This window comes from Cricetulus griseus, chromosome 2, assembly GCF_003668045.3.
Source record: "Cricetulus griseus strain 17A/GY chromosome 2, alternate assembly CriGri-PICRH-1.0, whole genome shotgun sequence".
In the NCBI taxonomy this organism is placed as follows: domain Eukaryota; kingdom Metazoa; phylum Chordata; class Mammalia; order Rodentia; family Cricetidae; genus Cricetulus; species Cricetulus griseus.
Genome location: NC_048595.1, coordinates 205,081,912 through 205,109,077, shown reverse-complemented (window position 1 = coordinate 205,109,077; position 27,166 = coordinate 205,081,912). Strand labels below are relative to the sequence as shown.

The 27,166-nt window shown below is 44.0% G+C and overlaps 1 protein-coding gene across 1 annotated transcript; it reads left to right on the top strand.

Moving 5' to 3' along the window:
- On the top strand, nt 1–25,959 carry Ercc3 (ERCC excision repair 3, TFIIH core complex helicase subunit). The gene is given in 15 exon segments (NM_001246794.1): nt 1–28; nt 243–448; nt 1,407–1,643; nt 3,405–3,454; nt 4,182–4,317; nt 4,492–4,656; nt 5,281–5,485; nt 6,671–6,985; nt 11,918–12,102; nt 16,205–16,407; nt 16,820–16,916; nt 19,314–19,431; nt 21,313–21,431; nt 23,357–23,509; nt 25,828–25,959. Coding segments are annotated over 15 exon segments (2,349 nt in total).
- The last annotated feature ends 1,207 nt before the right edge of the window (nt 25,960–27,166 follow it).

Sequence of the window (27,166 nt, the reverse complement as noted above, 5' to 3'; positions counted from 1 at the left end):
ATGGGCAAGAGAGACCGAGTAGATCGCGGTAAGGACTCCTTGTAACGGTCATTGTCTCAGGGTTTTCTCCTGTCTGTGGGGTCCAGGAGATGCGGTACCGAGCCGGGTGGGAGGTGTTTGCGGGACTCCTGGGGGACGCCGGGATACAGAGTGCTGGTTCAGGAGAACTTACAAGTTCCCCTGTGCGGTGCCGTGTGAATCCTAGAGTCCTGCTGGACTCACTTCTCTGTCTTCTGTCGCAGACAAGAAGAAGTCCAAAAAGAGGCAGTATGAGGAGGAAGAGGAGGACGAAGACGACACGCCTGGGAACGACTCTCAGGAGGCAGTGCCCTCAGCCGCTGGGAAACAGGTGGACGAGTCCGGCACCAAAGTGGATGAGTATGGAGCCAAGGACTACAGGCTGCAGATGCCGCTAAAGAGCGATCATGCTTCCAGGCCCCTCTGGGTGGTAAGCGTGGCCCAAAAGTCTGGGTGGCAGCTAAATCTTGGACATTCCCACACCTCCAAAATGCAAGATTCAGAAATGCTGCTTTTCTGAAACAGCTGGAGAGACTGCTGTGCGTGCAAATTGGAATAGCTGGGGTGACCTGGGCGTTCCCCAGTTGTCCCCAGCCCACCACACAGTGGCAAATGCCTAATAGCATTGTAGACCGGCTAGATAGTTCAGCAGGTCAACAGTGAGACCTGGGTCTGTACCAGTACCTACAAGGTAGGAGGAGAGAACCGGTTCTGGCAAGTTGTTCCCCGACTTTCGCCATTGGAACTGTGGCATGTTTGCACTCACACGTACACATACACCACATACAAACAATCAATAAATGTACAAATAGCATTTACTTATTCTTTGTGTGTGTGGTCTATGTGCACACATTGTGCAGGTGTGCTCATGGGGCTGCTTATAGAGCCCTGAGATTGATGTCAGGAGATTGTCCTCAATCACTCTTCACCTATTTGCCCAGCTCCCTCTTTTGGCTAGACTGATTGGCCATCAACACTCCCCCCGTGCGCCCCCCCCTCGGCCCCCTCCCACCTCTTCCAGCTCATGGTTATAGGCAATGGAACCCGGCTTCTTTGCAAGAGCAGCAGTGCTCTTAACCACTGAACCATCTCTTTGGCCCCCTTTCAAGTTAATGGAAGACATGTATTTGGTAGCTGAGTTTGCTTGACTTAAAATACATAATGTTCTTCACTCATTTTCATTCTATCTAAAAGGCAATTTGAGAATAGTAAGTTAGAGAAGATTTCTGTATATGGAACATTGGAAACCTGTTTTTTTCTCTGATCTTCTATGTCTAAGAATATCTTTAGCACTGGACAGCTCATCCTTTTTGATATAATGATATGAGAGTCTAGTGATCTGCAGCTCATTAATAGTCTTGCCTGCTGTGTTTACTTGTTGTTTTTAGGCTCCTGATGGCCACATTTTTTTGGAAGCCTTCTCTCCAGTTTACAAATACGCTCAGGACTTCCTGGTGGCAATTGCAGAGCCAGTGTGCCGGCCTACTCATGTACATGAATACAAGTTAACTGCCTACTCCCTCTATGCAGCTGTCAGTGTTGGGCTGCAAACCAGTGACATCACTGAGTACCTCAAAAAGCTCAGTAAGACTGGAGTCCCTGATGGGATTATGCAGTTTATTAAGGTGAGTTGCTAGCAACTCTAATTATCTTGATAATGTGGCTGTGGTGTGTTTGGATATTGTATTTTGCTTTGAAAATGCAGCCTGGTTTGTGTCTCCTTTGGTAGTACAATAGCTTTTTGCCTAGCTGCTGCTGCTTTGTATCCAGCTGTGGTTCTGGCTGAGGCTATGCTTCCCATGAGTTGTCCTAGCATGGGGTAATGATTCAGGTTCAGTCTAGCAAGGGTTATTTGGGAAAACAGCTCTGAATGGTTGGCAATATAGACTGCATTTATATGTGTGTATCTGTGTGTGTGTGTGTGTATTGAAATCCTAACCACGATATACCTGTATTTGGTAAGCTTAAATGAGACCATAAGAGTGAGACCTCCCAGTCAGGAAGATACTTGTCTTAATAGAGTTGTCATAAGTCCCTTCTTCATGGGACTATGTAGAGAGAAGGTGGCAATCTACCAGTCAGGAGACCTGACCACAAACTCAATCAGCTGGTCCTGGTCCATTGATCATGAACATCTAGAACTCTGAAAAAGTAAATCCTTGTTGTGTGGTTTTTGGTGACTGACTATTACAGGTAGTGAGCACCATTTAAGGTTAAATACTTAACTCAAGACCCATGGTAAATGAATTCTACTAGAGAAAGTCAAAATTTCAAATGTTGAAGTAAGGAGAGTTCCATGGGCACAGCAATTGAACATAAGTGAATATTAGGACAGTAGTTTTTGTTACCGTTGGCTAACATCTGGAGGCAGAATACCAGGGACATCCACTCCCAGAAAAGCTTTGGAGCTCTACAGAGTTCTCTGTTGTTGTGATATAGAAGGATGCCCAAGGAGAAATCACCAGGGCTAGGCCCAGTCTTAGTGGGAAGCTGCCTATAAGGATTATGGTGCTGGGGCAATTGGACTCTTACTAGCAGATTGGGGTCGTCACCAGGAAGCTTACATTGTGCTGGGCATGGTGGCACATGCCTCTAATCCCAACTGTCCAGGGAGGAGGATTGAAAGTTCAAGGCTAAGCTGGTCAGTTTATAAGAACTTGTCTTAAGATTTAAAATAGAGGCAGTGGTGGCTAGGGATGAGTTCATTTGCCAATACAATTTTTTTAAAAGCTGGGTTATTTTGTTTTGTCTTGGTTTTTGTTGTTGTTGTTTGTTTGTTTTTTAAGACAGGGTTTCTCTGTGTACCCTTGGCTGTCCTAGAACTCACTCTGTAGATAAGGCTGGCCTTGAACTCAGAGATCCACCTGCCTGTGCCTCCCCAGGTGCTGGGATTAAAGGTGTCGCCACCACTGCCCAGTTTTAAAAGCTTAAATTTTTAGTTGGGAAACGAGAACATTGGTGGAAAGACCTAAATATTTATGGTGTTTGAACTTGCCTTGTGTAGCAGATATTGCTAAGCACTCACTGTGTGCCTTATGACTTCTGGTGAGGCAGGATGCGCCTCCAGATCAGGATGGGGGCTGTGGGCATGCAGGGGAAAGTAAAGTGGAAAACACAGCCGTGATGTATGTATGTATGTATGTATGTATGTATGTATGTATGTATTAGCACTGTTTTATAAATAAAAAGCTAGGTATGTGAATTAGACAGGAGGAAGGTTTTTGTCCCTAAAAACTTGAGGTCAGTGGAAAAAGCTTCCTTTAGGCAGCTATGACTGAACATGGGAGTTTTCCTAAAGCACTCTCAGCTCTTCACTTGGCTGTGCTAATGTGTTACAAGTTCTGGGAACTGAGTTTCCTGTTTGTTGGTGTTCTCTCTGCTTGCAGTTGTGTACTGTCAGCTATGGGAAAGTCAAGCTGGTCCTGAAGCACAACAGGTAAGAGGAGGTGTGAGGCACTGCCCTCTGCATGGCAGGGAGGGGGAAGGGCCGAGGATAGGGGCTGAGCTCAGACTCTGCTTGAAACAAAGATGGAAAATTGAGAGGACATGGGAAGGGAAAGGAGTCACCCTGTAGTCTGGTTGACTCCCAGCTGATAATCAAGAATCATAGCTGGGCATGGTGGCCCACACATTAATCCTAGCACTCATGAGGCAGAGGCAGGTATCTGAGTTCGAGGCCAGACTGGTTTACAGAGTGAGTTCCAGGACAGCCAGGAGAAAAACCTGTCTCAAAAAACAAAAAAAAGAATTCTAGAAGTTAAAATTTGAAGTGTTAGTTATCTACATACAGTTAGTAGTAGTTTTATATAGGTGTTTCAAACAAGAAGGTTAAAACAGCAGTGATCATATTCAAGCTTTAAGCATTTATGACGAGTTTAACTGTACGCCTTTCCCAGCTGCAAACATGTAATTTTTAGAATTTCACTAGTAAGGTTATTTGCACTCCTGCTGCTGACAGGACAATGTAACTTCAAAATGAAGCTCTCCTATGACTCTCGGCATGTTATTTCTTTGCCTGTGGTTCCTATCTGTGGTTTGCAAAAGGTGTGGGAAAAGTCATTATGAGGCTATTATTTTCAGATCATCTAATTGAATTACAGTTGCAGAATATTCTGGAAATGGTGTGCTGGCTAGTAGGGACTTCCCTCCTTCCCTGCTTGTAGGTACTTTGTTGAGAGTTCCCACCCTGATGTCATCCAGCATCTTCTTCAAGACCCTGTGATCCGCGAATGTCGCTTGAGGAATGCTGAGGGGGAGGCCACAGAACTCATCACAGAGACTTTCACAAGCAAATCTGCTGTGCGTGAGCTCCTGAGTTACCTGGGGGCTGGGAACTTAGGACCTTGGTTCTCCTGTAAACCGGAACTGGCAGTCTAGCTGCCCTGCTGCTGTTGCCCCTTACAGCTTCCATTCATGGTTGATAGCAGCAAGGTTCAGTGTTGTGTAGAGTCCCAAACTGTCTTTCTCTTACAGATTTCTAAGACAGCAGAAGGTAGTGGTGGTCCTTCTACCTCCCAGGTGGTAGATCCACAGGCCAAATCTGACATCCCCAAAGACCTGTTTGAATTTTATGAGCAAATGGACAAGGATGAGGAAGAGGAAGAAGAGACCCAGACAGTCTCCTTTGAAGTTAAGCAGGTTTGTTTACCAGTCCAGCTTGTGTCAGCACCCTCTGAGAGAAAGGGATCCCTCTAAGTTTGCAGTTTTGTTCTTACCAGTATGGGCCATGATAGTCTCTTGAGTGTCCTTCCTTGGGCTAGGAGGCTGGTTTTCCCAGGATCCATTTTGGTCCTGATTAAAGTTCATTTTGAGGAGACCAGGGATGTGGCTCTTCTGGTAGAATAACTTTCCTGGCATGTGTAAGTCCCGGGGTTCTGTCTCCTGCACCACATAAACTGGGTGTGGTAATATACATCTGTAATCTGAGCCTGGGAAGGTTGAGGCCAGGAGGAATTGACAGTTCAGGGTCATCCTCAACTACATAGTGAATTTAAGACTGGCCTGGGATAGATGAGACTTGCCTCACAAAAACCCAAACAAGAAAAAAACAACCAACTAAACAACAAAAAAAAATTGTTTTGACCGTGTTTCTAGCTTGTGCTGCTTTTCTGTGCTAACCTCTTGTTAGCAAGCAAGATCTGAAATTGTATTCATTCAGATAAAACTCCAGATTTTGATCATGAGGCCTTTTTTTTTTAATGTTGTCTTGAGTACCTTTTATTGTAGTTGAGATTATCAAACGTCCTTCCTGCTGGCTCCTAGGAAATGATTGAGGAGCTCCAGAAGCGCTGCATCTACTTAGAGTACCCTTTGTTGGCAGAATATGACTTCCGGAATGATTCTCTCAACCCTGATATCAACATTGACCTGAAGCCCACAGCTGTGCTCAGACCCTATCAAGAGAAGAGCCTGCGGAAGATGTTTGGGAATGGACGAGCACGCTCTGGAGTCATCGTTCTTCCTTGTGGTAAGTGAGGCCTAAGTGAAGGAGGCTCCATCTTTGTCTGCTAGCTGCTGCCTACCCTGCTCAGTGTGTTTCCCTGTTAGCAAGCACATTGCTTGTGAATGGCCAAGGTCAGACCACTTCCTGATTCCAGGCTTGACTGATGTTTATTGGAGAAGGGCTTGCTTTGTGCAGCCCTTGGTCTTGGTCTAGGCCCATGTGGATATATCGGAGCTCATTCAGTTGGGGATGAGAATGAGTACAAATGGCTCCGCTAAGGAACCTATGAAGCCTTGACTCATAATGAAGGTGTTGAAGAAAATTGGAGCATGGTGAATGAACAGATAGCAGTGCTGCTGGACATACAGCACAGTTCCTTACCCAGTGAGTCAGTCTTGTGAAATGTGAGTTTGGACCCACCCAGCCACAAGTGTTGTTTGTTCTAGATGACTCGTGATGGGTATGCAAGGCTGAGGAAAGGCAGAAGACACACACACTTGCATACACGCATGCCCCTTTGTCAGACTTCACAGTTCTAAGTAGTGTCAGGTCTGCGTAGGTTCAAAGCCAGAGGCTGCAACAGATTCATCTGGGAACTCCACCCTGGACAGTTTGCAGAGATGGGCCTCTGCCTTCACTTATCTTCATAAAGCTTCATAGGTTATGTCAGAGGTAAAGGCAGAATCATTGTTGAACGGTTTGATTTTTTTTTTCACCTTAATCTTTGAATGGAAGGCGATATTAAAGTAAGAATTTAAAGACCTTTATTTTCTCACTTTGCCAGGAGCATATGCATTTTGTGCATTCCTGAGTCTTGATTGTCCTGTTAGTTAAAGTTTGTCCAAAGACAGCCTACAATGCTGTACATGTGACCATGGACAAAATGCTCTTCTTTCTAGCCTTCCCTTCTTTAAATCAATGGTAGCAGGAGTATCATTCTCATTGCTGGTTCTAACATTTCACCATTCTAAGTAAGATATATAAAGCAGCTACAGAAGGGCCTGCTTCTGCTAGTTCTTATAAAGAAGTCCAAGTGGGTCATTTCTTCATGAAGAAAACAGCCTGAATCAGTAAATGCCTTACAGATACTGTTTGTGAGGACTGGTATATGAATTTTGCATAGATTCCAGTCCTTTTGAGCCATTCTGTCCATTCCTGACCTTTGTTTCAGTCTGTTGTTGGTTAGCATTACCCTTTGGTTGCTTGTAGGTGCTGGGAAGTCCCTGGTTGGTGTGACTGCTGCATGTACTGTCAGAAAGCGCTGCCTGGTCCTGGGCAACTCTGCTGTGTCTGTGGAGCAGTGGAAAGCCCAGTTTAAGATGTGGTCGACCATTGATGACAGCCAGATTTGCCGCTTCACCTCGGATGCCAAGGACAAGCCCATTGGCTGTTCCATTGCCATTAGCACTTATTCTATGCTGGGCCACACCACCAAAAGGTCCTGGGAGGCTGAGAGAGTGATGGAATGGCTCAAAACCCAGGAGTGGGGCCTCATGATCCTTGATGAGGTGCACACCATTCCAGGTAAGGAGGTGGAGGCTGACTGTTTATATAAATAAAGCTGACTTCCACTTGGGGGTTGCAAGTGGCTTTTCTATAGTCTAATTACTGGCAGGCAAAGCTTTGAAGTAGTCATTCAGCCTGATGGGATGGAGCTGGGAGGTAGGTGTACACATTCAGAGCCAAGAGCTCTGGGCAGTGGTGGCACACGCCTTTAATCCCAGCACTCGGGAGACAGGGGTAGGCAGATCTCTGTGAGTTTGAGACCAGACTGGTCTACAAGAGCTAGTTCCTGGACAGCCTCCAAAGCCACAGAGAAACTCTGTCTTGAAAAACCCAGAAAAACAAACAAATAAACCGCTGAGAGCAATGGTCTCTTCCTTCCTACACCTTCTCATTGTTGAAACTTAACCCTTAGCCCATTTTTATGGTCCTGGGAAACTGAGCCAAGAGTACTACATAACCCTTGATGACACTGTTATGTTCATTTAAATGAAGGTGAAGTGTCAGTTGTCAGTATGTCATATAAATCCGACTTCTCCAATTGCAGGCATATCTTTTTCTTAAAACAGCCTCAGTGAAATAGTCTGTCTATTGTGAAAGGCACCCATTATAAGAGTATAATCCAGCAGGTTTTAGTAAATTCCGAGAGCTGTGCATCCTCACCATGATCTAGTTTTAGAACATCTCCTGCATCTCTGTGTAGTCAGCTCTTATTTTCTTCTGCATTCTGAGGCAACCCATGCTACTTTCTGACTCTCGAGAACAGTGGTTCTCAACCTTCATAATGCTGCAACTCTTTAATACAGTTCCTCATGTTGTAGTGACCCTAATCATAAAATTATTATTGTGGTGGTTGTTGTTGTTACTATTACTAGTTTGAAGAAAGGATTTTTCTGTGTAGCCTTGGCTGTCCTGGAACTCACTCTGTAGACCAGATGGGCCTCGAACTCACAGAGATCCCTCTGTCTCTGCCTTCTAAGTTCTGAGATTAAAGTTGTCTGCCTGGCCATAAAATTATTTTTGTTGCTACTTCATAACTGTAATTTTGCTGCTATGAGTCACAATGTAAGTATCTGATATATAGGATATTTGATACATGACTCCTGTGAAAGGGTCATTCGACCCCAAAGGGGTCAGGGCCAACAGATTGAGAACCACTGTTCTAGATGTACCCTTTCTGGGAGTTTTCATAGAAAAGAAACTACACTATTTATTTTCTTGTATTTGTTATCTTTCACTTTGCATGGATCATCTGTGTCATAACAGTGATGTGCTCCCTTTTAGTGATGCACAGTCCTCTAAGCAAATGACCTCTTGAGTTTTTGTTGTTGGTGATGTACTGTTCTGGTTTTTGAATTTTGGAGATATGATCTTTCTGTTTCCCAGGCTGGTGTCAGACTCCTGAGCTTGCACCTTCACCTCAGCCTTCTGAGTAACTGACTGTTAGGTATGAGAGTCAGCATATCTGACTAGGCAGCTCTTCCTTGAAAAGAGAGATTAAGGAAGATCCCTGGTCTAAAGAGGAGATTCTTTACTCTAGAGAGGCGTTTTTACAGAGAACATTAAGAACACTGAAAATGGGCCGCCCACCGTTTGGGTCTTTTTGTATGATGAGAGCTCTTCCAGGGTCTATATATGTCTAAGGATAACTAGAGATGTTAATAGAATTGTTGGTACACGGTCCGGTAGAGATTGGATGTCTTTGAGGAGGGAAAATGGCAGGGTACTGGCCTTTTGGTGATGAAAAACTTGGCATGCACCAGCTGGTGGTGGTGTATGCCTTTAATCCCAGCACTCAGAGGCAGAGGCAGGCAAGATCTCTGTGAGTTTGAGGCCAGCCTGGTCCACAAAGTGATTTCCAGGGCAGCTAGAACCATTACACAGAGAACCCCTGCCTCAAAAATAAATAAATAAACAAACAAACAAATAAATAAATAAATAAGGGATTGCAGAGTGGATGCTTGCTCTGTAGGACAGATTGACATTCACTATAAAATCACAGCGTGACTTGTCTGTACCACTCCTGGCTGTCTTAAGGAAATGAAAATATATTTATTTAAAAATATCTATACTTGAATGTTCCATAGCAACTCTATTCATAAGCTCCAAAATTTAGTGGTCACCTGGGGATATTTAGGTAGCAGACTATGGCACATCTGTACACTGGAACACAACTTGTCAATAAAGAGGAAGAACATGCAATAGCTGTTCTGAGGTTCAGGGGCATGGTGCTGAAAGAAGCATGTGGTTACATATACATGACATTGTGAAAAGGATATCATCATGCTAGTGGACAGACCCGTGGTTGCTGGGGCAGCAGTCATGGAGAATACTCTTAAGGACATCATTAGAAAGTTTTAGGGGAGTGATTGATTGGTCTATGTCCTGATTTTGGTGTAGACATACAAATCTATACCTATATTCAGATTCATAGAACTGATTCCCTAGAGTTACATTTCTTTTGTGATAATTTAGGAATTATCACATTAATTCAGCATTAAAGAGTATGGGTATCAGGTCTGCTAGAATTAATGGTGTGTTATAGGATGTCATTTCTTATAAATGAGTCTGAGATTGTTCTGCAGTGGTTTCTTTGAGGCTGGACATGAAGCTGGAGAGGACTGAGACATTCTTCCTGAGAGTGTACTTAATGCACGCTGCTGCTCTTAACTGAGATCTCAAAATCAGGTGTGTGGGAACCTAGTGTCAGGTGGTAAGAATAGAGCTCATAATGTGGGCTCTGTGTTTTCTGGTCTGGTCCACAACATCACTGGTTTGTCTTTGGTTGTAAAAGTGAAACCAGATGTGAGTTGAGGCCTTTGGGTGTGTTGCATAGAGTTCCTACAATTAAGTCAGCGGTAGTGGCACACACCTTTAATTCCAGTACTCGGGAGGCAAAGGCAGGCGGATCTCTGTGAGTTCCAGAGCAGCTGGGGCTACACAGAGAAACCTTGTTCATATGAGTTCATATGTTGGAGGTCATTCTGAAAGATGGTAATAAAACATACAGCACACAGAAGGGAATCCCACATCACATGTCTGTAGGGGTGGGGATACTGACGATTGTAGCCAGGGTTTCATGTATGTGAAGTGTATGCTCTTCCACTGAGCTACACCTCCAACTCCAACTCTTATTTTTTCCTCCTTTGGAAAGACAGGCAAGCCAGGTTTTATTGAGAAGTAGGGTAACAGCTCCCTGTGGGTGTGGGGAATAGGCTATCTTCAAAATGTGTGGCCCAACCCAAAACACTTAAAAATTTTATATTTATTTTCGGGGAGGGCATGTGTATGTCACATCAAGGGCATGGTGGTCCATAGGAGTTGGTTCTCTCCTTCTACCACATGGATCCCAGACTTTGAATTCAGGTCATCAGACCTGGCAGCAAGTATCTTTACCTGCTGAGCCATCTCATTGTTCTCTCAACTTAAAACATCTTAATCTTCTTCCAAAGTGTTAAAAGTTTTAAGATCTATGGCCATGGAAACCTACAAATTGGAGGATCAGAGTTCAAGTCCCAAGAACCCACATAAAAGCTGGATGTGCTAGGGTGTCCTGACCTGTTAGGACATCAACCTGGGGCAAGAGAGTCAGGGATAGGGAATGGGGACAAGAGACGCAGAAAGAACGACCACAAGACAGGATTCTGATCAAGTGGCAAACTTTACTTTTCTCAGGCTAGGTAATATAGTCGGCAGAGCAGGATATGGGGAGGGGTAGAATAGGTTGTTTGTGAGCCAGGTGTTAGTGTAGGCAGGATATTAGGAAGCCACAAAGAGGATGTTTGGCAGGATAAAGAGTTTATGAGTAAGAGGTCCAGGAAGGGTTGTCTAGGTGACTGAGCCTGTGGGTGGAGGACTGGGTCAAGTTGTTTCTTTTCTTGAGCTGAGGTTCTAAGGAGCTGCTATGTAAAGGTTAACTATGTGGCCTGCCAAGCATGGCCTAGGATCTCATGCCCAGCCCCGAGATTTGGCTCCCAACACTAGGGTATATCTGTAACCCTAGCACTCTGGTCCTATGGAAGATGGGAGTGGCTTCTGCTACTCATCTAGACTGGCATGTGTAGCAGTGTATCACAAATGACGCTGTCTCAAACAAGATGGAAGATGAAGAAGGATACCTGCGGTTGTCTTCTAATGTCCACACGTGATGTAGCATGTGGGTGCTTGCATTCACACACACACAAGCATACCCACGCAAGATTTTTAAAAAGTTGTTTCCCATTTATGTGTTTATTTGATGAAATCAGGAGTTATAATAATCAAAGCAAAGGAAGAAAATAAAAGTTGCTTGTTGACGAAAATAAGTCTCATTGGTATTGTTGTGTGTTTGTTTTGTTTTGTTGGGACAGGGTCTCACTTTGTATTCCTGGTTGTCCTGGAACTAACTATATAGGATAGGCTAGTCTCGAACTCCCAACAGTCCTCCTGCCTCTGCTTCCAGAGTGCTGAGATTAAAGGCATGCACTTCCATGCTTGATGTAATTGGTATCTTTAGGAGGGGAACAGGTAAGCAGGATGCTTAGGCGAACTGGAGGCTTCGCTTCGTCACTGTCATGAGCTCTGTTTGCTCTTTGGTTTGAGGGGGGATGGTAAGAAGCAGAGCAGAGCTGGCTGTCTCTCTCCCAGCTTCAGGATGAATGATTTGTGTGGCTTGGAGTCAAGTCATACTTCCTGCTGTTGTCTGGACTCCTGACAGTGTTGGTAGGAGAGTGCTGGAATTTGTGAACTTGGAACTCCTTGAAGTCATTTGTCCCTTGTTCTTTCTGTCTCTTGAACAGGTCTAAAAGACATGATGAAATACTCTTACTTTGTTTTTGTCTGGAACCAGACTTCAGCTCTCTAGTCCCAAGGTCTACACATACAGTGCCACAGACCAGTGCCAAGTGTCAAGCTGTGTGTGGTACCTTTTCAGTGTAGAAAATGCTGATATGAATGTTCCCTTTGTTTCCCCAGCCAAGATGTTCCGACGGGTGCTGACCATTGTGCAGGCCCACTGTAAGCTGGGTTTGACTGCAACCCTTGTTCGGGAAGATGACAAAATTGTTGACTTAAATTTCCTGATTGGGCCCAAGCTTTATGAAGCCAACTGGATGGAGCTGCAGAACAATGGGTACATTGCCAAAGTCCAGTGTGCCGAGGTATTTGCACCCCTGGGTGGTATGTGAAGAAAGGACTCCTCCCATGGGAGTGGAAGGGATCTGTTGATAAATTCCTCGTGGGCAGACAAGCAGGACAGGACCAAGTCTAAATGAGCATGCATACCATAGTCACCTTGAGAGGTGAGCCATACCTCACTGCAGAGTGCAGTGGAATCCTGTCTCTGCCATGTGGTAAAGTCAGTAAGCCCAGTACAGACCATGCCTCACTCACTCACTCCTTGCTCTCCTGTGATGGGCTTCTAGGTACTCTGTTCATGCTCACCCTGAAGGATTGCTGCAATGGCCTATGTGGGCATCCACTTAAACTAATAACAGTGCCAAAGCCCTAAGAAAATAGATTGGTCCTTATGGTGTTATTTCTGAGAACACATTTTTCTAATGCTGTTTTCTAGTGAATACCCGCACAGATATGTGTTAAAATCCATAGTCAAAGCTAAGTCTTTGAATGAATGACAAAACCATCCATTTTAGCACTTAATATGGCTGCCACTCAATAGCTACAGTAGGTGGCCTCTGAAAGGACAGGAAGGGACTCATGAGTGTGAGAAACTTGTAACTGGTATGGAACTTGTGTTATACTTGTCAAGCACTCTACCCACTGAGCCATCCTGCCAGCCCTGCGTATTTTCTTGATCATGCATGTAATTGTAGTTCATTCCTTTGAATTACTGTGTAGTAGTCTTTCATACGCTGTATCCCAACTTGATATATAACTAAATACTACCTAGCAATAGAAAACCCTTTTTAATATTGACTGACATTTTGTTTACTAAATTGTTTTTATAAGGGTTTTATTACTTGTTCAGTGATAAAACTCTTGCCTAGTATGTGTGAGAGAGACTCTGGGTTCATCTCCCACACATACACAAAGAAATAAATAAGCAAACATTTATTAGAGATAATTTATGAGTGAGGATTGGGGTTCAGGGAACAGGGAGAAATGAAAGCCCCAACACCATTATGCTGCATAGTAACAGAGGGCTCTATACTCCCCCGACAGTCTGATGTGCTGCTGGCCGTCCAAGAAGGCAAGAGGAGCAGTACTGATTTGTGTGTGGTGATGTAGTCTAAGTGGAGGGGTTTCTGGTTTCTCACACTAGCAGCTCCATGAAAATAATTCCCTAAATATGACTGTATTTGAAAATCTCTGATTAAGTTAGTAACCGTTACATTTTGAGTATTAATTTTTCTTTTTAAATGTATTTTGTTTGTATAAGTGTTTGCCTGCTTGTATATCTGTATACCACATGCATGCAGTGCCCTTGGAGGCCCAAAGCGGGCATTGGATCCCCAAGAGACTAAAATTAGACAGTTGTTAGCTGCGATGTGGGTGCTAGGAATCAAATTTAGGTCCTCTTGAAGAGCAATTAGTAATCTTAACTACTCAGCCATCTCTCAGCCACTATTTTATTTTAAATTAAAATATAATTACATCGTTGATTCCCTCTTTTCCCTTCAATCCTTCCAACCTCTTTCTGCCATGTCTCTCTCTAAAATTCATGGCCTCTTTTTCTTTAATTACTATTGAGGTGTGTGTGTGTATGAAGAAATAGAACTTGCTTATCCTGTTTAGTGTTCCCTTTTTTTAGGACTTACCACTTGATATTGGGTAGGGACTTATCCCTGAGAAAAACTAATTCTCCCTCTCTTAGCAGTTCTTAATTGTTTACAGCTCTTCATCTGAGGATCGAGTACTATGAGATTCCCCCTATCCATGTTGTCATTTTTCAGGTCTTGTTTAAGTAGTCATGTTGTTAAGGAATCATGAGTACAGCTTCCCTGTCCTCTGTCATATATAGAAGACACAGGACACAACAGCTGTCCTGGTCCTCTGGTTCTTCCAATTTTTCTACCTCCCTGCCACTATGTTACTGAGCCTTAGGTGTAGGGTTGTGTTGTAGATACAACAGTTAGGGCTTGGGACACCATGGTCAGTTGTTCTTTGCATTTTGACCAGTGACTTTGTGTAGCAGTCTCTGTCTGCTTCAAAAAGAAATCCTTTGATGGATGAGAACTGCACTTACTGTGGGTAGAAGGGTGAGTATTTAGAACCCAGTTAGAAGTTATACTGGTTTTAGGAAAGTGGCAACAGTTAAGTTCTCCTCTAAGTTACATGACTTTACTAGCCTTGGATAGGTGGTTATGATTTCCAGTACTAGGCTTCATTTCCCTCCTTTTTTAGTGGACCTTCAATCCAATTAGACAGTTATTGGTTACTGCCATGATGAAAGCTCCACTTACTGTGTACATTTAGGGGTGTCATTGTCTGGTTCACAGGCATCCTGGCTGGGCAGGACTATTCATTATTTCCCTCCCTTTGCAGATGGTGTATCACCTTCTGGTACTATGAAAGCTAGTCCTCAGGCAATATATGTATATGTATATGTATATGTATATGTATATATGTATATATACATATATATATATTGATAGGTATTATATGTAATTTGTAAATATAAAATAATTCACTATTACTTTTTCAAACATCCTTAGTGTTATTTATCCTTCTTCCTTCCCTTTCTTGTTTTGTCCTGTAGTTGGAATTTTCTTTGGGCCACCAACCAACTCCCAAATAAGGACATGGAGACTTATTAATTATGAATGCTTGGCTTTAGATTTGATGCTTGTCCCGCCAACTCTTATAACTTAATTTAACCTGTTTCTATTCATTTATGTTTTGCGTCAGGGCTTCTTGGTTTTTTGAGACAGGGTTTCTCTGTGTAACAGCCCTAGCTGTCCTGGAACTTGCTCTGTAGACCAGGCTGGCTTTGAACTCACAGAGTCTCTGCCTCCCAAGTGCTGGAATTAAAGGCATGTGCCACCACTGCCTGGCCATCCGTTTGTGGTTTTTGTTTGTTTTTTGAGACATAGTCTTACTATGTAGTCTTAACTGGCCTGCAACATACTGTATAGGTTCCAAGCTGACTTTAGCTTACAGAGATTCACCTGCCTCTGCCTCTGCCTCTCGCTCTGCCTCTGCAGTTCTGAGATTAAAGATATGGTCCTCGGTATTAAATTTGATTAATAATTGTATAGTGTTTTTCCCTTCCTGTCCATGGTCAATTTTTTCTAAGACTGCCCAATGGATGTCAGATACTGGATGGTCTGAATCTTCTGATATAATGGCATTTGCATTATAACAAGCACATGTCATGCACTGTGGTCATTTCTTTTGCTCCGTGAGACTTGACAGAAAACTTAGCTGAAGTTTTCTTTTCTTCTTCTTCATTCTTGCCGTGGCTATCAGCAGTCTCAGCATGAGGCTTTTGTTCTTTTCCTATGTTAAGGACTTTCATCTTTTCAGGTAGAGGAAGAGTGTTATGGCATCTTTGGTATATTTAAGTTGTTGGCATCACAAGGCTTGCGCTTTAAGACTGTTGAGTAGTGTTACTAAGTAAGTGTTACTTAAATATGAGCACTGTAGTACTGGGCCAGTCGGTGCAGTAATTAAGATAGCGGCTCATGAGCAGGAATTATGTACAGTGCAGATAAGCTAGAGCAAGAGATGAGTGACAGCATACGCATAGTAGAATGGGTATGCATAGGATTTCATTACTCAGAATAGTGTGCAGGTTAATCATGAATTGTATGTTTGGATTTTTCTATTTAATATTTTCAGACAACATTTGATTGTATGAAACTGAAGTTATAGATAAAGGATGACTACTATATTGAGATAAAATTCACCTACCATTGGTTTTGGTTTTTAATTTAAAAAAAAAAAACATTTCTTGTAGTGGGTGTGTGTATGTACGCATGCGTGCTTGTGTGTGTGTGTGTAGGCATACCCGTGCCTCAGTGTGCCTGTGAAGGGTGAGGACAAGTTTTAGGGATTGTTTCTTTCTTACTACCTTGTGGGGTCTGAGAGTCAAAGTCAGGTCACTAGACCTTTGCAAAACCAAGCACCTCTGCTTATTGAGTCATTGAAGGCACTAGAATTATTATTATTATTATTATTATTATTATTATTATTATTTTGCTAAACTAATTCTGCTAAATGAAACAGCATCAAAGGTCCCTAATAGTGTAATGTTTTGTTTTGGAAAATGATCCCTTACCCCTTATTCTTACTGCATCTCAGGTTTGGTGCCCGATGTCTCCTGAGTTCTACCGGGAGTATGTGGCAATCAAAACAAAGAAAAGAATCCTGCTGTACACCATGAATCCCAACAAATTCAGAGCCTGCCAATTTCTGATTAAGTTCCACGAACGGCGGAATGACAAGATTATTGTCTTTGCTGACAACGTATTTGCCTTGAAAGAATATGCCATTCGGTTGAACAAGTAAGAGTTGAAAATTTTGAGTTGCTTCCAAATCCCCTTCCCATTGAGAGTATGAGAGGTTCCTGTCTCTGTAAGCTCTCAAGAACTCCCTGGGATCTAAAGGTCTCTGTTCTCTGCCCTTATCCCAGTAACTGGCAAGCATATAGTCAGGGTCAGAGACTAGAAAATGTAGGAAAGAGGCACCTGACCATACTGAACTTTCAGGACTCCAAAGGCTAATGAGTCAACATTTCAGGCTAAGTGAGAACTGGGGTTGGAGTTAAGGCTAGATTGTATGGTCCCAGGGCTAGTCGGGCAAGCTGGAGTGGCTAGTATCTCAGGTGTACTTGATTTTCTCTTCACTGACCGAATGCCTGGTGGAGTCAAGGCAAGAGTGTGATTCTGTGATGTTTCTAAAACTCCTTGCTCCTAGACCTTATATCTACGGGCCCACATCCCAGGGAGAGAGGATGCAGATTCTCCAGAACTTCAAGCACAACCCCAAAATCAACACCATCTTCATCTCCAAGGTGTGTGGTGCAGGCTGGCGGGGCAGTGCCTCACTCTTCTGGACATGGTTCATACATGCTGAAGGCCTCCTGTGTGTGCTTACTTTCCTGGCCCAGCGATGGGGTTAGGGAGGGGCAGCTCTGGCTAGTGTGAAAAGTAACTTAGGGTTCTTATGTCTTGAGGTTATCTGTAAGGGCTTTTCACTTCTCAGGTGTGTTGTACCTCTCCCTGGGAAGTAGAGATTTAAATTTTATTTCCTTTGTCTTTCTGGCTCTGGCAAAAGCAGGTATTAGAATGAAGCTTCCTTTTTGGAACTGGAGATGCTGTGTGTTTGGGAAGCTTCTGTCCTGGTGTCTGATGTGCCTTGATGGTGGGTGGCCAGTGCCACAATGGACTTGGTAGGCTGAGCTTCATCATGGCATCACTGTTACCATATGACCCTTTGTTTTTTGTTTATTTTATTCTATTCTGGTTTGCCCCCCACCCCATTCCCCATGACAGAATTTTTCTGTGTGTATCCCTGGCTGTCTTGGAACTTACTCTGTATACCAGGCTGGCCTTGAACTCACAAGGATCTACCTGCTCTGGAGTGATAAGACTAAAGGAGTGTGCCACCACTGCCTGACCCGTGGTTTAAATGAGGTCTTTTTATTTTTTTTCACTAATGATCTCTTTTCACCTAAAAACTTTTGATATATGTGAACTGTCTGGGCTTGGGGTTCAGCAGGGCACTGAAGTGGATGCTCTTTTGGGTTAGATGTTTGTTAGGAGAGTTCCCTACATCATGGCCACACAGATAGATGGCAGCAGCACAGCAGGAGCTCTGAGAATAGTTCAGGCCCGAAAGGCAGAGTGGGAGTCTGGAAGAAGGTTTCACAGCACAAGCCTACAGCCAGGCTGTCCCTGATCCCAGGGAGGTGTAGCTCTAGGGGTGTGTTGTTGAGGTGTATCCATTATACCAGTTAGCTGGCTCATGTTTTTAGAGTCTGACAACCTGTGAACTTTTTTGGGAAGTGAGAATGGCACCTGTCACTCTCCTGGAATCACTCACCTGGTGAGTCTGTTGACAAACTCATAGCCACACAGGGATCTGTCTCTGGTGCAGCAAGGGTGCAAGAGTGAACTACGAGGGTGGAGACATTTGTTAAAGATGAAAGTGAATTCTCCCATTGATGTGATGGACTTGCTTGCTGCTTTTACTAAAGAATTAACATCTCAGCTGATACCACAGGATGTACAGGATCCTGTTGTAGGATGTAGAACACTGTCAGTGCTTTCCAGAGTTGGTGGATATTTTTTGTAATTGCCAATGCTGAGAATGCAGTTTCACATAAATACATACTTCAGAACAACAGAAGTATGCTTGGGGCCACTCCAGAAATTGTTAGAAATTCTGTCCTAATCCCAAGCCCAAATTTGTTGAATGATTTTTTTTTAAAAATGAATTTCAAAAGTTATCCATTAAAATAGGGTTATTAAAATTAAACATTCTATCACAGTATAATACAAAGATATACAAATTTATTACTCACATGCTTAGGAATGATTGTAAGAAAATATTAATTTGTTTTCCATAAATAAACCATTATGTAAACGCAGAAAAGTTTGTGCAATTGAGGTATTTTAAGCAGCATTTATTTGTGTTGCAAAGATGATGGCAAGCACAGTGTGAGGTGTATGTGTTGTGTGTTTGGAACCAAGGCTATAGCGAGATTATGCATTTAACTAAACATGCAGAAACCTTTAAAATAGTTTAATTACATTTATTTGTTTGGTTGGTAGGTTGGGAGAGGGTGCTGTGTTGTATGTGTGGAGGTCAGAGGACAGCTTGTCCTTCTACTACACCTGCTGAGTCACCTTGGACACGATAACCCATAGTGTAAGGAGCTGGATAGCATTTAGTCAGGTGAAGATAGAACTAAAGTCTAGAAGACAGGAGTGTTTCCAGTCTGGTGGCCATGGCTGGGTACCTCTGTGGTGTGAGCTGAGACCCCAGTGAAGGAGCCAGCTCTCAGTGAGGGTCTGTGTGAGTAGTAAAAGTGCATTGTTCTACTTGGGCTGCTGCAGTTGTCAGTGTTCATCAAGTAAGACAGGTTTTTGTACAGACCCATTTCTGTAGCACAAAGATAAAAGTAGTGGCCAGGTTCTGGGGAGGTCATTCTGAAGTTCATTGTGTCCTTGACAAGAGGAAGAGAGGATGTTTCTATAAATTATCTCCAACTCTGACTTAGTCTTAACCAGAGATGTATGGGGAGTTAGCTTGGTGGGAGAGCACATGCTTAGCATGCCTGAAGCCCTAACTCCATTCCTAGAACTGCAGGAATTTAAGATTGAAATTCTGGACTAGTTGATATTCTTTTTGTTCTTACTATTCCCTATATAAAAACTCCCAGACCATAGCTCCTTTATTTCTGTAGGTCGGTGACACATCCTTTGATCTGCCAGAAGCAAATGTCCTCATTCAGATCTCCTCCCATGGTGGTTCCAGACGGCAGGAAGCCCAGAGACTGGGGCGGGTACTCCGAGCCAAAAAAGGTAAGGCTGCCTTGCATCTGCTGCCACAGGCTGGTGGATGGCCTCTCACCACACAGGTTAGGAAGAGTGGAGGTGACCTGCTGGTGAGACCTTGATGGGAAGGTCCCCAAGCAGAGCTCAGAGCCCAAAGTCAAAGTCTTCATTATTTCTCATGGCACAAGGGATCCATGCTCTCCACAGAATCTTTAAATGGCTCCCTTTTTTTTTTTTTTTTTTTGGTTGGTATTTTATTTTTGGGTTTTGTTGTTGTTGTTATTATTATTAGTAGTAATATTATTATTTTATTATTTTGGTGGCTTATCAAGACAGGGTTTCTCCATGTAGCCCTTGCTGTCCTGGAACTCACTCTTTAGACCAGCTGGCCTTGAACTCACAGAGATCCCCCTCTGTCTCCCGAGTGCTGGGATTAAAGGCATGCACCACCATGCCTTGCAGTAACTTCAGCTCCACTAGATCTTAACACCTTCTTCTGGTCTCTTTAAGTGCACACACATGGCATATACTCACACATACCCACAAACATACACATCAAATCGGAAATAAAATCTGGGCCATTCGGTGGTGGTACACGCTTTTAATCCCAGCACTTGGGAGGCAGATCTCTGAGGTTGAGGCCAGCCTGGTCTACAGAGCTAATTCCAGGACAGCCAGGGCTACACAGAGAAACTCTGTTTCAAAAAACCAAAAAAAGAAAGAAAGAAAATGTGCAGATGAACACTACTGTCTGAAAAGGCTCCTCTAGCCTCCACACTGCTGTTCTTCTCCTTGAGAGATGGCTCTCTGATTCCCACTCTCACTGAAGTTTTTCTCCAGGCTTTAAGGGAAGCCACTTCTTCCCTTTAAGGCCTCATATTCTATCACCGTATATTGTAGCATTTCTGTGTGAAAGCTTTCCCTTCCACCTTTGAAAGTGCCTGCATTTACTTACCATACCAGGGTCACCTGATAGGACCTGAGGAAGGAAATCAGGGCAGGTTAGAGGGGCCACAGCACCTGTAAGGCTGTGACATTTCTTCAAAAGAAGGGCAATTAGACTTTATACGTTTACCAGAAACAGAATATAATTGTCAATTGTCAAGATCAATAAAGTTGTAGTTGCCAGGATACAATGATGTTTGTAAGCTCTACATGGTACATAAGATTAATGTCTAAGACCAATTGTCCTGTCGGGTTTCCACGCTTTGTTGACTTCTGAGGGAACATACAGAGAAACACAAGGCGGCCTGCAAGTTCACTACCTGAGGGAGTCCATCAGTCTCTCAGGAACTGGAAGGCACACTGTGTCCAAGGATCCATGAACTCTAACCTGAAAAACCCATGATGCCTGTCTCTAGGCCAGGCCAGGCCAACTCCATGGTTCCCTGCAGACCTTGAGACTCAGCCATTGCCTTGAGGCTCTCTCGCTATACTAAACCTCATTCCTAAAAGGAACTTAGGTGTTTGCTTTCCTTTGCAGACCAATTGCTGCACGTTTTGATGGTTTTTTTTAACAGGTTCCCCGGATCAAACTCGGATCACCAGGCTTGGCAGCATGTGCCATTATCCACTTAACCATCTTGATTGTCCTTTTTGTGTCTTTTTAAGTTTGCGTGTTTTTATGTTTGTGATGCTGGGGATCAAACCCAGGCCCTCTTTGAGCATGCTAGGGCAGGTGCTCTACTGCTGAGCAACATCCTCAGCCCTGTTTCTTCACTCACTTGATAGTGATTCAGTGCAGATAGGATGTGAACTTGGATGAGATGCCATGCAGTCAGGGTGATTACACACTGGGTGAACAGCTTGCCCACTGCAGTGCTTGCTTCCAGTTGGGAACCTGGTGTTTCGGTGGCTAGTGTGGATTTTCTTTGCTAGTGTGGATTTTTTCTTACCTTTTTCCTATAGGGATGGTCGCAGAGGAATACAATGCCTTTTTCTACTCACTGGTGTCTCAGGACACACAAGAAATGGCTTATTCTACCAAACGACAGAGATTTTTAGTAGATCAAGGTTACAGCTTTAAGGTATGTATTCGTTTACCTTTGGTTATGCTATGACAAAGGTGGGGCGTCAGCCTGGGACAGCACTCAGGCAGGCTTCATGCTCTTTTTTTCTGTAAATTGCTGAGGTAACACTGGCAGTTCTGAGGTGCCAAAGCCCTGTAGTCACTGAGAGTCTGAACCCCTGAGGTTCCTTCTCCGGTGTGCCCCTCCAGGTGGCTTGGAGAGGTCTTCCTTAACCGGAGAGGCCTGATCCAACGTTCTGTTCTTGAGGGATTAATGGAATGTTTTTAGAAGCAAAAAGAAAAAACTCCTACTGTGGCTTACTAATAGGATGTCAAATCAGGATGCCAAGTTCCAGGTTCTTAATTTGCAAAAAACTATACATGGGTCCCTATGTTAGGGTTCTCTAAATGAACGGAGCTGATGTAATATGTGTTTATCAAAAGGGCATTCATTAGATTGGTTTGGGTAGTCCAGTCATGACTGCCCTATACTAGAGACAAGGCTGGATGTCTCAGCAGTCTCAGTCTGGCCTGGACAGCCTGCAAGATTCCTGGAAAGCTGCTGGTTTGCAGTCTATGTTGGAGTCCTGAATAAGTTATTTAATACTGGATGCAGAAACAGGATAGATGAACGTGCTAGTGAGAGTGAGGGCAAGCAGACAAAAAAAAAGTTTCCCCTTTCCATGCCCTTTTATTTGAGCTGCCACTAGAAGGTGCTGGATTTAGTGTGGGTCTTCCAGCTTCAAATAATCTTAGGTCAAGAAAATTCTTCACTGGAGTGCTCAGCAGCTTGCCTTTTAGTTGATTCCAGCTCTAGTCAAGTTGACAACCAAGATTAGCTGTAACAGGTCCACCCTGTGTCAGCTTGACACCCAGTCACATCTCCTTGTGCCATGCTTAAGTTCCAAAGGAGCAACTCCCCCTAAAATGATCAGCTGTCCGTGTATGGCTGCACACACATTGTGTCTTTTTCCAGTGTAGAACGGATGGCAGTCCCTTTAGGAGTGCTGACGGTAACAGATTCACAGCTCTTAAGCACTGCTGTTATCTCAGTCTATGTCACATCACACGATAAAAAGCAATATACCAATAAGGAAAGAAAATACCAATATCTGTTCAATGTATGTGTCGTTGTGCTCTTAACAAAATAGGACAGAAACTGCCACTGCTGAGATACATTTTCACTGGTCTCTGTAAGCCTGGGTGAGATTTCCATTATTAGCCTTCAGAAGAGCAGCCCTGCCACACTTCTTCAGCTGTGAAGTAAGTTTCTTGGTCAGAGTTAATGCAGGCAGGCCAGCCTTTAGGTTCCTATCTTGAGTTCCTGCCTTGACTTCGGTCAGTAATGGACTGTGGCCTGGAATGTCAGTCAGATAAACCTGTCCTCCCCACAGCTGCTTTTTTGGTCAGGGTATTTTATCATAGCCACAGACACGAGAGCTGGACATTTTGTTTCTGAGAGAAAATCTGGTCAGTTATTTTTAAATTTTTACTTTATATGTATTAGTGTTTGCTTGCATGTTTGTCTGTGTACCACATGTGTTCTTAGTGCCCACAGAGGCCAGAGAGGGTTTTGGGTTCCCTGGAATGGACTTATAGATATGAGTGCTGGGGACTCAATCCAGGTCCTAGCCCCTGGTCTATAAATTCTTGACCTCTTGTATGAATAACTTGCTAAAAGCCCAAGATGCCAGGTGGTATTGGAGTGTCTTTGCCCGTACCTTTCCATGTTTTCCTTCCCTTCCTAGTGCAAGATGGGAAAATACAAGGGAATGTTCTATAAGCCAAAGATTCCTCTTCTGGTGTGCGCATTTGGAGTTCCTTAGTCTCTGTCATGAACCAGTAGTCAAGTTCTAGTTGGACCAGTAGAGCTGGGAAGGTGACCGGAAGCAGTGGGGACTTGGAGGCGAGAACAACAGTCTGTGTCTGCTGTTGCTCCTGCAGGTGATCACAAAACTAGCTGGCATGGAGGAAGAAGAGCTGGCATTCTCCACCAAAGAGGAGCAGCAGCAGCTCCTGCAAAAGGTCCTGGCAGCCACTGATTTGGATGCAGAGGAAGAGGTGGTGGCTGGAGAGTTTGGCTCTAGATCTGGCCAGGTGAGTGAAGAGAGAAAGGTCCTTCTGTAGGATGCCCGCTATACATGGGCACATGTGTACATATGTGATATGCTCACACATGCACAGACACACACAAGCTTGTGACATGTGAGCAAGTAGGATTGGGGAAAAACTAAAAATTCTGAAGAAACAGCCCCATTATTTTTTACTGTGGGTCCCTTGTAAATATATCATCAGGCATAGGCGTCTACTGCAACAGTGACTAGGATCCTGTCTGTTTATATGACAGCCTGGTGATATGAGGGCCCAGGATGACAATCCTGCAGGCTCTGGACCTAGTAAGTGCTGTGTCTGTTGGTCTGGGGTTAACTGGCTCACCTTGCTTTCCTCCTCAGTGAGAGTGCTCAGTCTTCCAGATGAGTGTGTTGGTGAACTCAAACCACAGCTTCAGTGCATTGAAAACCCTAAAAAGACTCAGCCTTTCACATGCATTAGAGAGCACCTGCCAGGCCCAGGCATGGGCCCTGTGTAGTCAGTGAGTACATCATGAGGAGCATTATCTGGCCCTTCAAGGAGAGAAGTGAAACTGAATTGGCTGTTCCAGAAATTCCAATTTCTGAAATTCAGTGATATTAAAGCCAGAAGGTGAGGATTAACTAGAGCAAGATGGCAAAGAAGCAGCAGTTGCCACTTAGACAGGTGCTAGCAACCTCCTCCAGCCAAGACCTTTCTCATGCCAGGCAGTCTGCATGTTAGTCCACAGGTGCCAAGGTGACCTTTGGATCAGTCCCCTGAGATGAGGTTATGGGGGACATGGTGTGAATGCTCAGGTGCCCCTGCAGATTGGCTCTGGGCCCTGACTATGTGGTTGCTGTTCACACCCATCTTTGTTTTTACTTTGTTTCGTGTTTTTGAGATGGGTGTCACTGTGTAACTCTGGCTGGTCAGGAACTCAGAGAAATCATCTACCTCTGCTTCTCAAGTGCTGGGATTAAAGGTGTGCACCTCCCTCTCCAGCTCCACACCCATCTGTGGAGCACATTTGGTCATCTCCATTTTATAGACACTCAGAACTTGCCCATGGCATGGAGCTGAGTCAAATCATGATTTCCTGGCTTTCCCATTGGTTGAAAGCCTTGCATTAAGTCTTAGGAGATCTTAGGAGACTCCTACCCTAACTTTCCTTTTATTTATTTTATGTATGGGTGTTTTGTCTGCATGTGTGTCTGTGTACCAAATGTGTGCCTGGTGCCCATGGAGGCCAGAAGGAGGCATCGGATTCCTTGGAACTAGAGTTACAGACAGTTGTGAGCTTCCAGTGGGTGCTGGAATTCAAACCCTAGTCTGGAAGAGCAGCCAGTGCTCCTAACTGCTGAACTACCTCTCCACCTCTATCCACCCTAACTCTTAAGATTCTGTGCAGGGGTGGAGGGGGGATGGCTAGGGGCAGGTGGGATGTTGGGGGGGAGGGGAGGGAGAGGGAGAAGGGATTGACATGTGAAGCAAGCTTGTTCCTAATTTGAACTAATAAAAGAATAATAATAATAATAAAAAGATTCTGTTCAGGGACTGAAGATGTTGCTTGGTGACAACATGTCTGCCTAGCATGTGCAGTGTTAGGCCTTGTTTTTTGACCCCAGAACCACAAAAGAAAGAGTAAGTTCTGCTGAGCAGGTGTCATTAAGGGTGCCCTTATAGCTAGTGTTCTGTTACATCAGAGTGCCTGGGCAGTGTTCTAGTCCCTTTTTCTTATGTGTTGGAGCTGGCCCAAATCAACATCTTGTGCCTCAGTTTCTTATTCTGTAGGTTAAGATTATAATTGTTGTGAGGGACAGGGTAGGTAGTATGTATGCAGTGCCAAAGACACAGAAAGTGGTCAGAAGGATATTTACAATTTATTTTGTATTATATTTTAAGTGCACATGTGTTTGTATGTGTAGGGGGACATTTAGGAAAGTCAGGGGACAACTTTTGTAGTCTTTTCTCTCCTTGTGCCTCTCTGTAGGTTCTGGGGATCAAACTCAGGTTGCCATGTTTACACTGCAAATGCTTTTACCCAGCTCGCCAGTTTAGAGTGTATTATTTTAAAAACAACATATAGAAATGACTGGGGGTTCAGTTTGGTGGTAGAGTGCTTGCTTAGCATGTACAAGACACTGGCTTCAGTTCCCAGCACCACACATATGTATAAACACACACACACACACACACACACACACACACACACACACACACACACACACACACACACACACACACTAACTCACTCACGAGGTACTGAATTTGATGATGAATGTTGTAAAAGGGTCCTCCCTTTGGAGATTAACCTTAGTCAGGCTTGTGCTTCTTCCCCACAGGCATCCCGGCGCTTTGGCACCATGAGCTCTATGTCTGGAGCAGATGACACTGTGTATATGGAGTACCACTCCTCCCGAAACAAAGCTTCCACCAAGCACGTGCACCCACTTTTCAAACGCTTTAGGAAGTGACACCTGCCCTGTTCCTCAGTTGAAGACTGGCTGCCTGAATCAGGGTTGACAAGACATCTCGTGTGATAGTTTCTCTCCAAGTCTAAGTACTTGAGTTGGTATTAAATACAATACCTGTTGACTGAAAAACTCCCAGCATTAAGGCTTTGACTTGGCTTTCATGGGGTTGCCCAGGCTTTAAAAAGGAAAGAAAGACTGTTTTTGTTTGTCTGAAACTTGTTGAGAGTGGATCATTTCTGTGTATAAAACTTACACCACTTAAGGTATTTTGTCAAAAAAAATGCATATTGTTTTTATTCTACTGAATAAATTAAAAATGGAATTTGGTGGGCCCTGGAACTGAAAGGAGAAGTGGACTCATGTTCCTGTCCCTCACCAGAAGCAAACTCCAACTGATAGCCACTTGGAAATGAAGATTTAGTTTTCCCAAGGGAGCCTCTCTGAGGAAACAAACTCCTCTTAAGAGTAGACCCCATGCCCAGCAGTAGATGGCCAACAAGAAATGAACTCAATGGCATCTTTATAGGTTCCTTGTCTCATAATTTCATGTCCGGGATCTCTAGGGGAACAGAACTGATGAAAACTTATTAAGCTGGCTTACATTGAAATATTAATAACCCGAGAGTCTGAGCACTGGCTGACCGGTCACTCAGTTCACGAGGCTTGATGCCTTAGCAATCCCAATCTGAAGCCAAAACTATGGAAGGGTCCTGGAGAGCTGCTGGTCCTTAGGGGTGGGAGCCTGAAAATGCTGGCTCAGATATCAGCTAAGAGATTGGCAGCAACAGGGTAAAAAAGACTGATGGCAAGAGGGAAGGTCCCTCCACCAGAAGCCACACCCTCTGTTAGGTCCAGGTCCATATCAGATGGTGCCACACGTGGGGGTGGCTCTTCCCACATCAGTTGCTTCGTTTGAGGTTCTCTATAGGGGTGAATGTAACTTGAGGCAAGTTGACACTACAACCACCACATGCTTAGTTATTGGTCATGAACTGAGGGGATCTAAAATCACCTAGGAGGCCTGGAGGGATGGCTCGCAACCAAAACTATAACATTAACTAGGACTGTATTCAGTTAACTTCTAAGTCACCAGGAGGTGGGGACTTTCTCACCTCATCTGAGATCCAGGTCCTGTGGAACATCTAAAATGTTGACAATCAAGTGCCCTGAGGGACTAACTAAATATTTACCTCAATTTTTGTGTTTC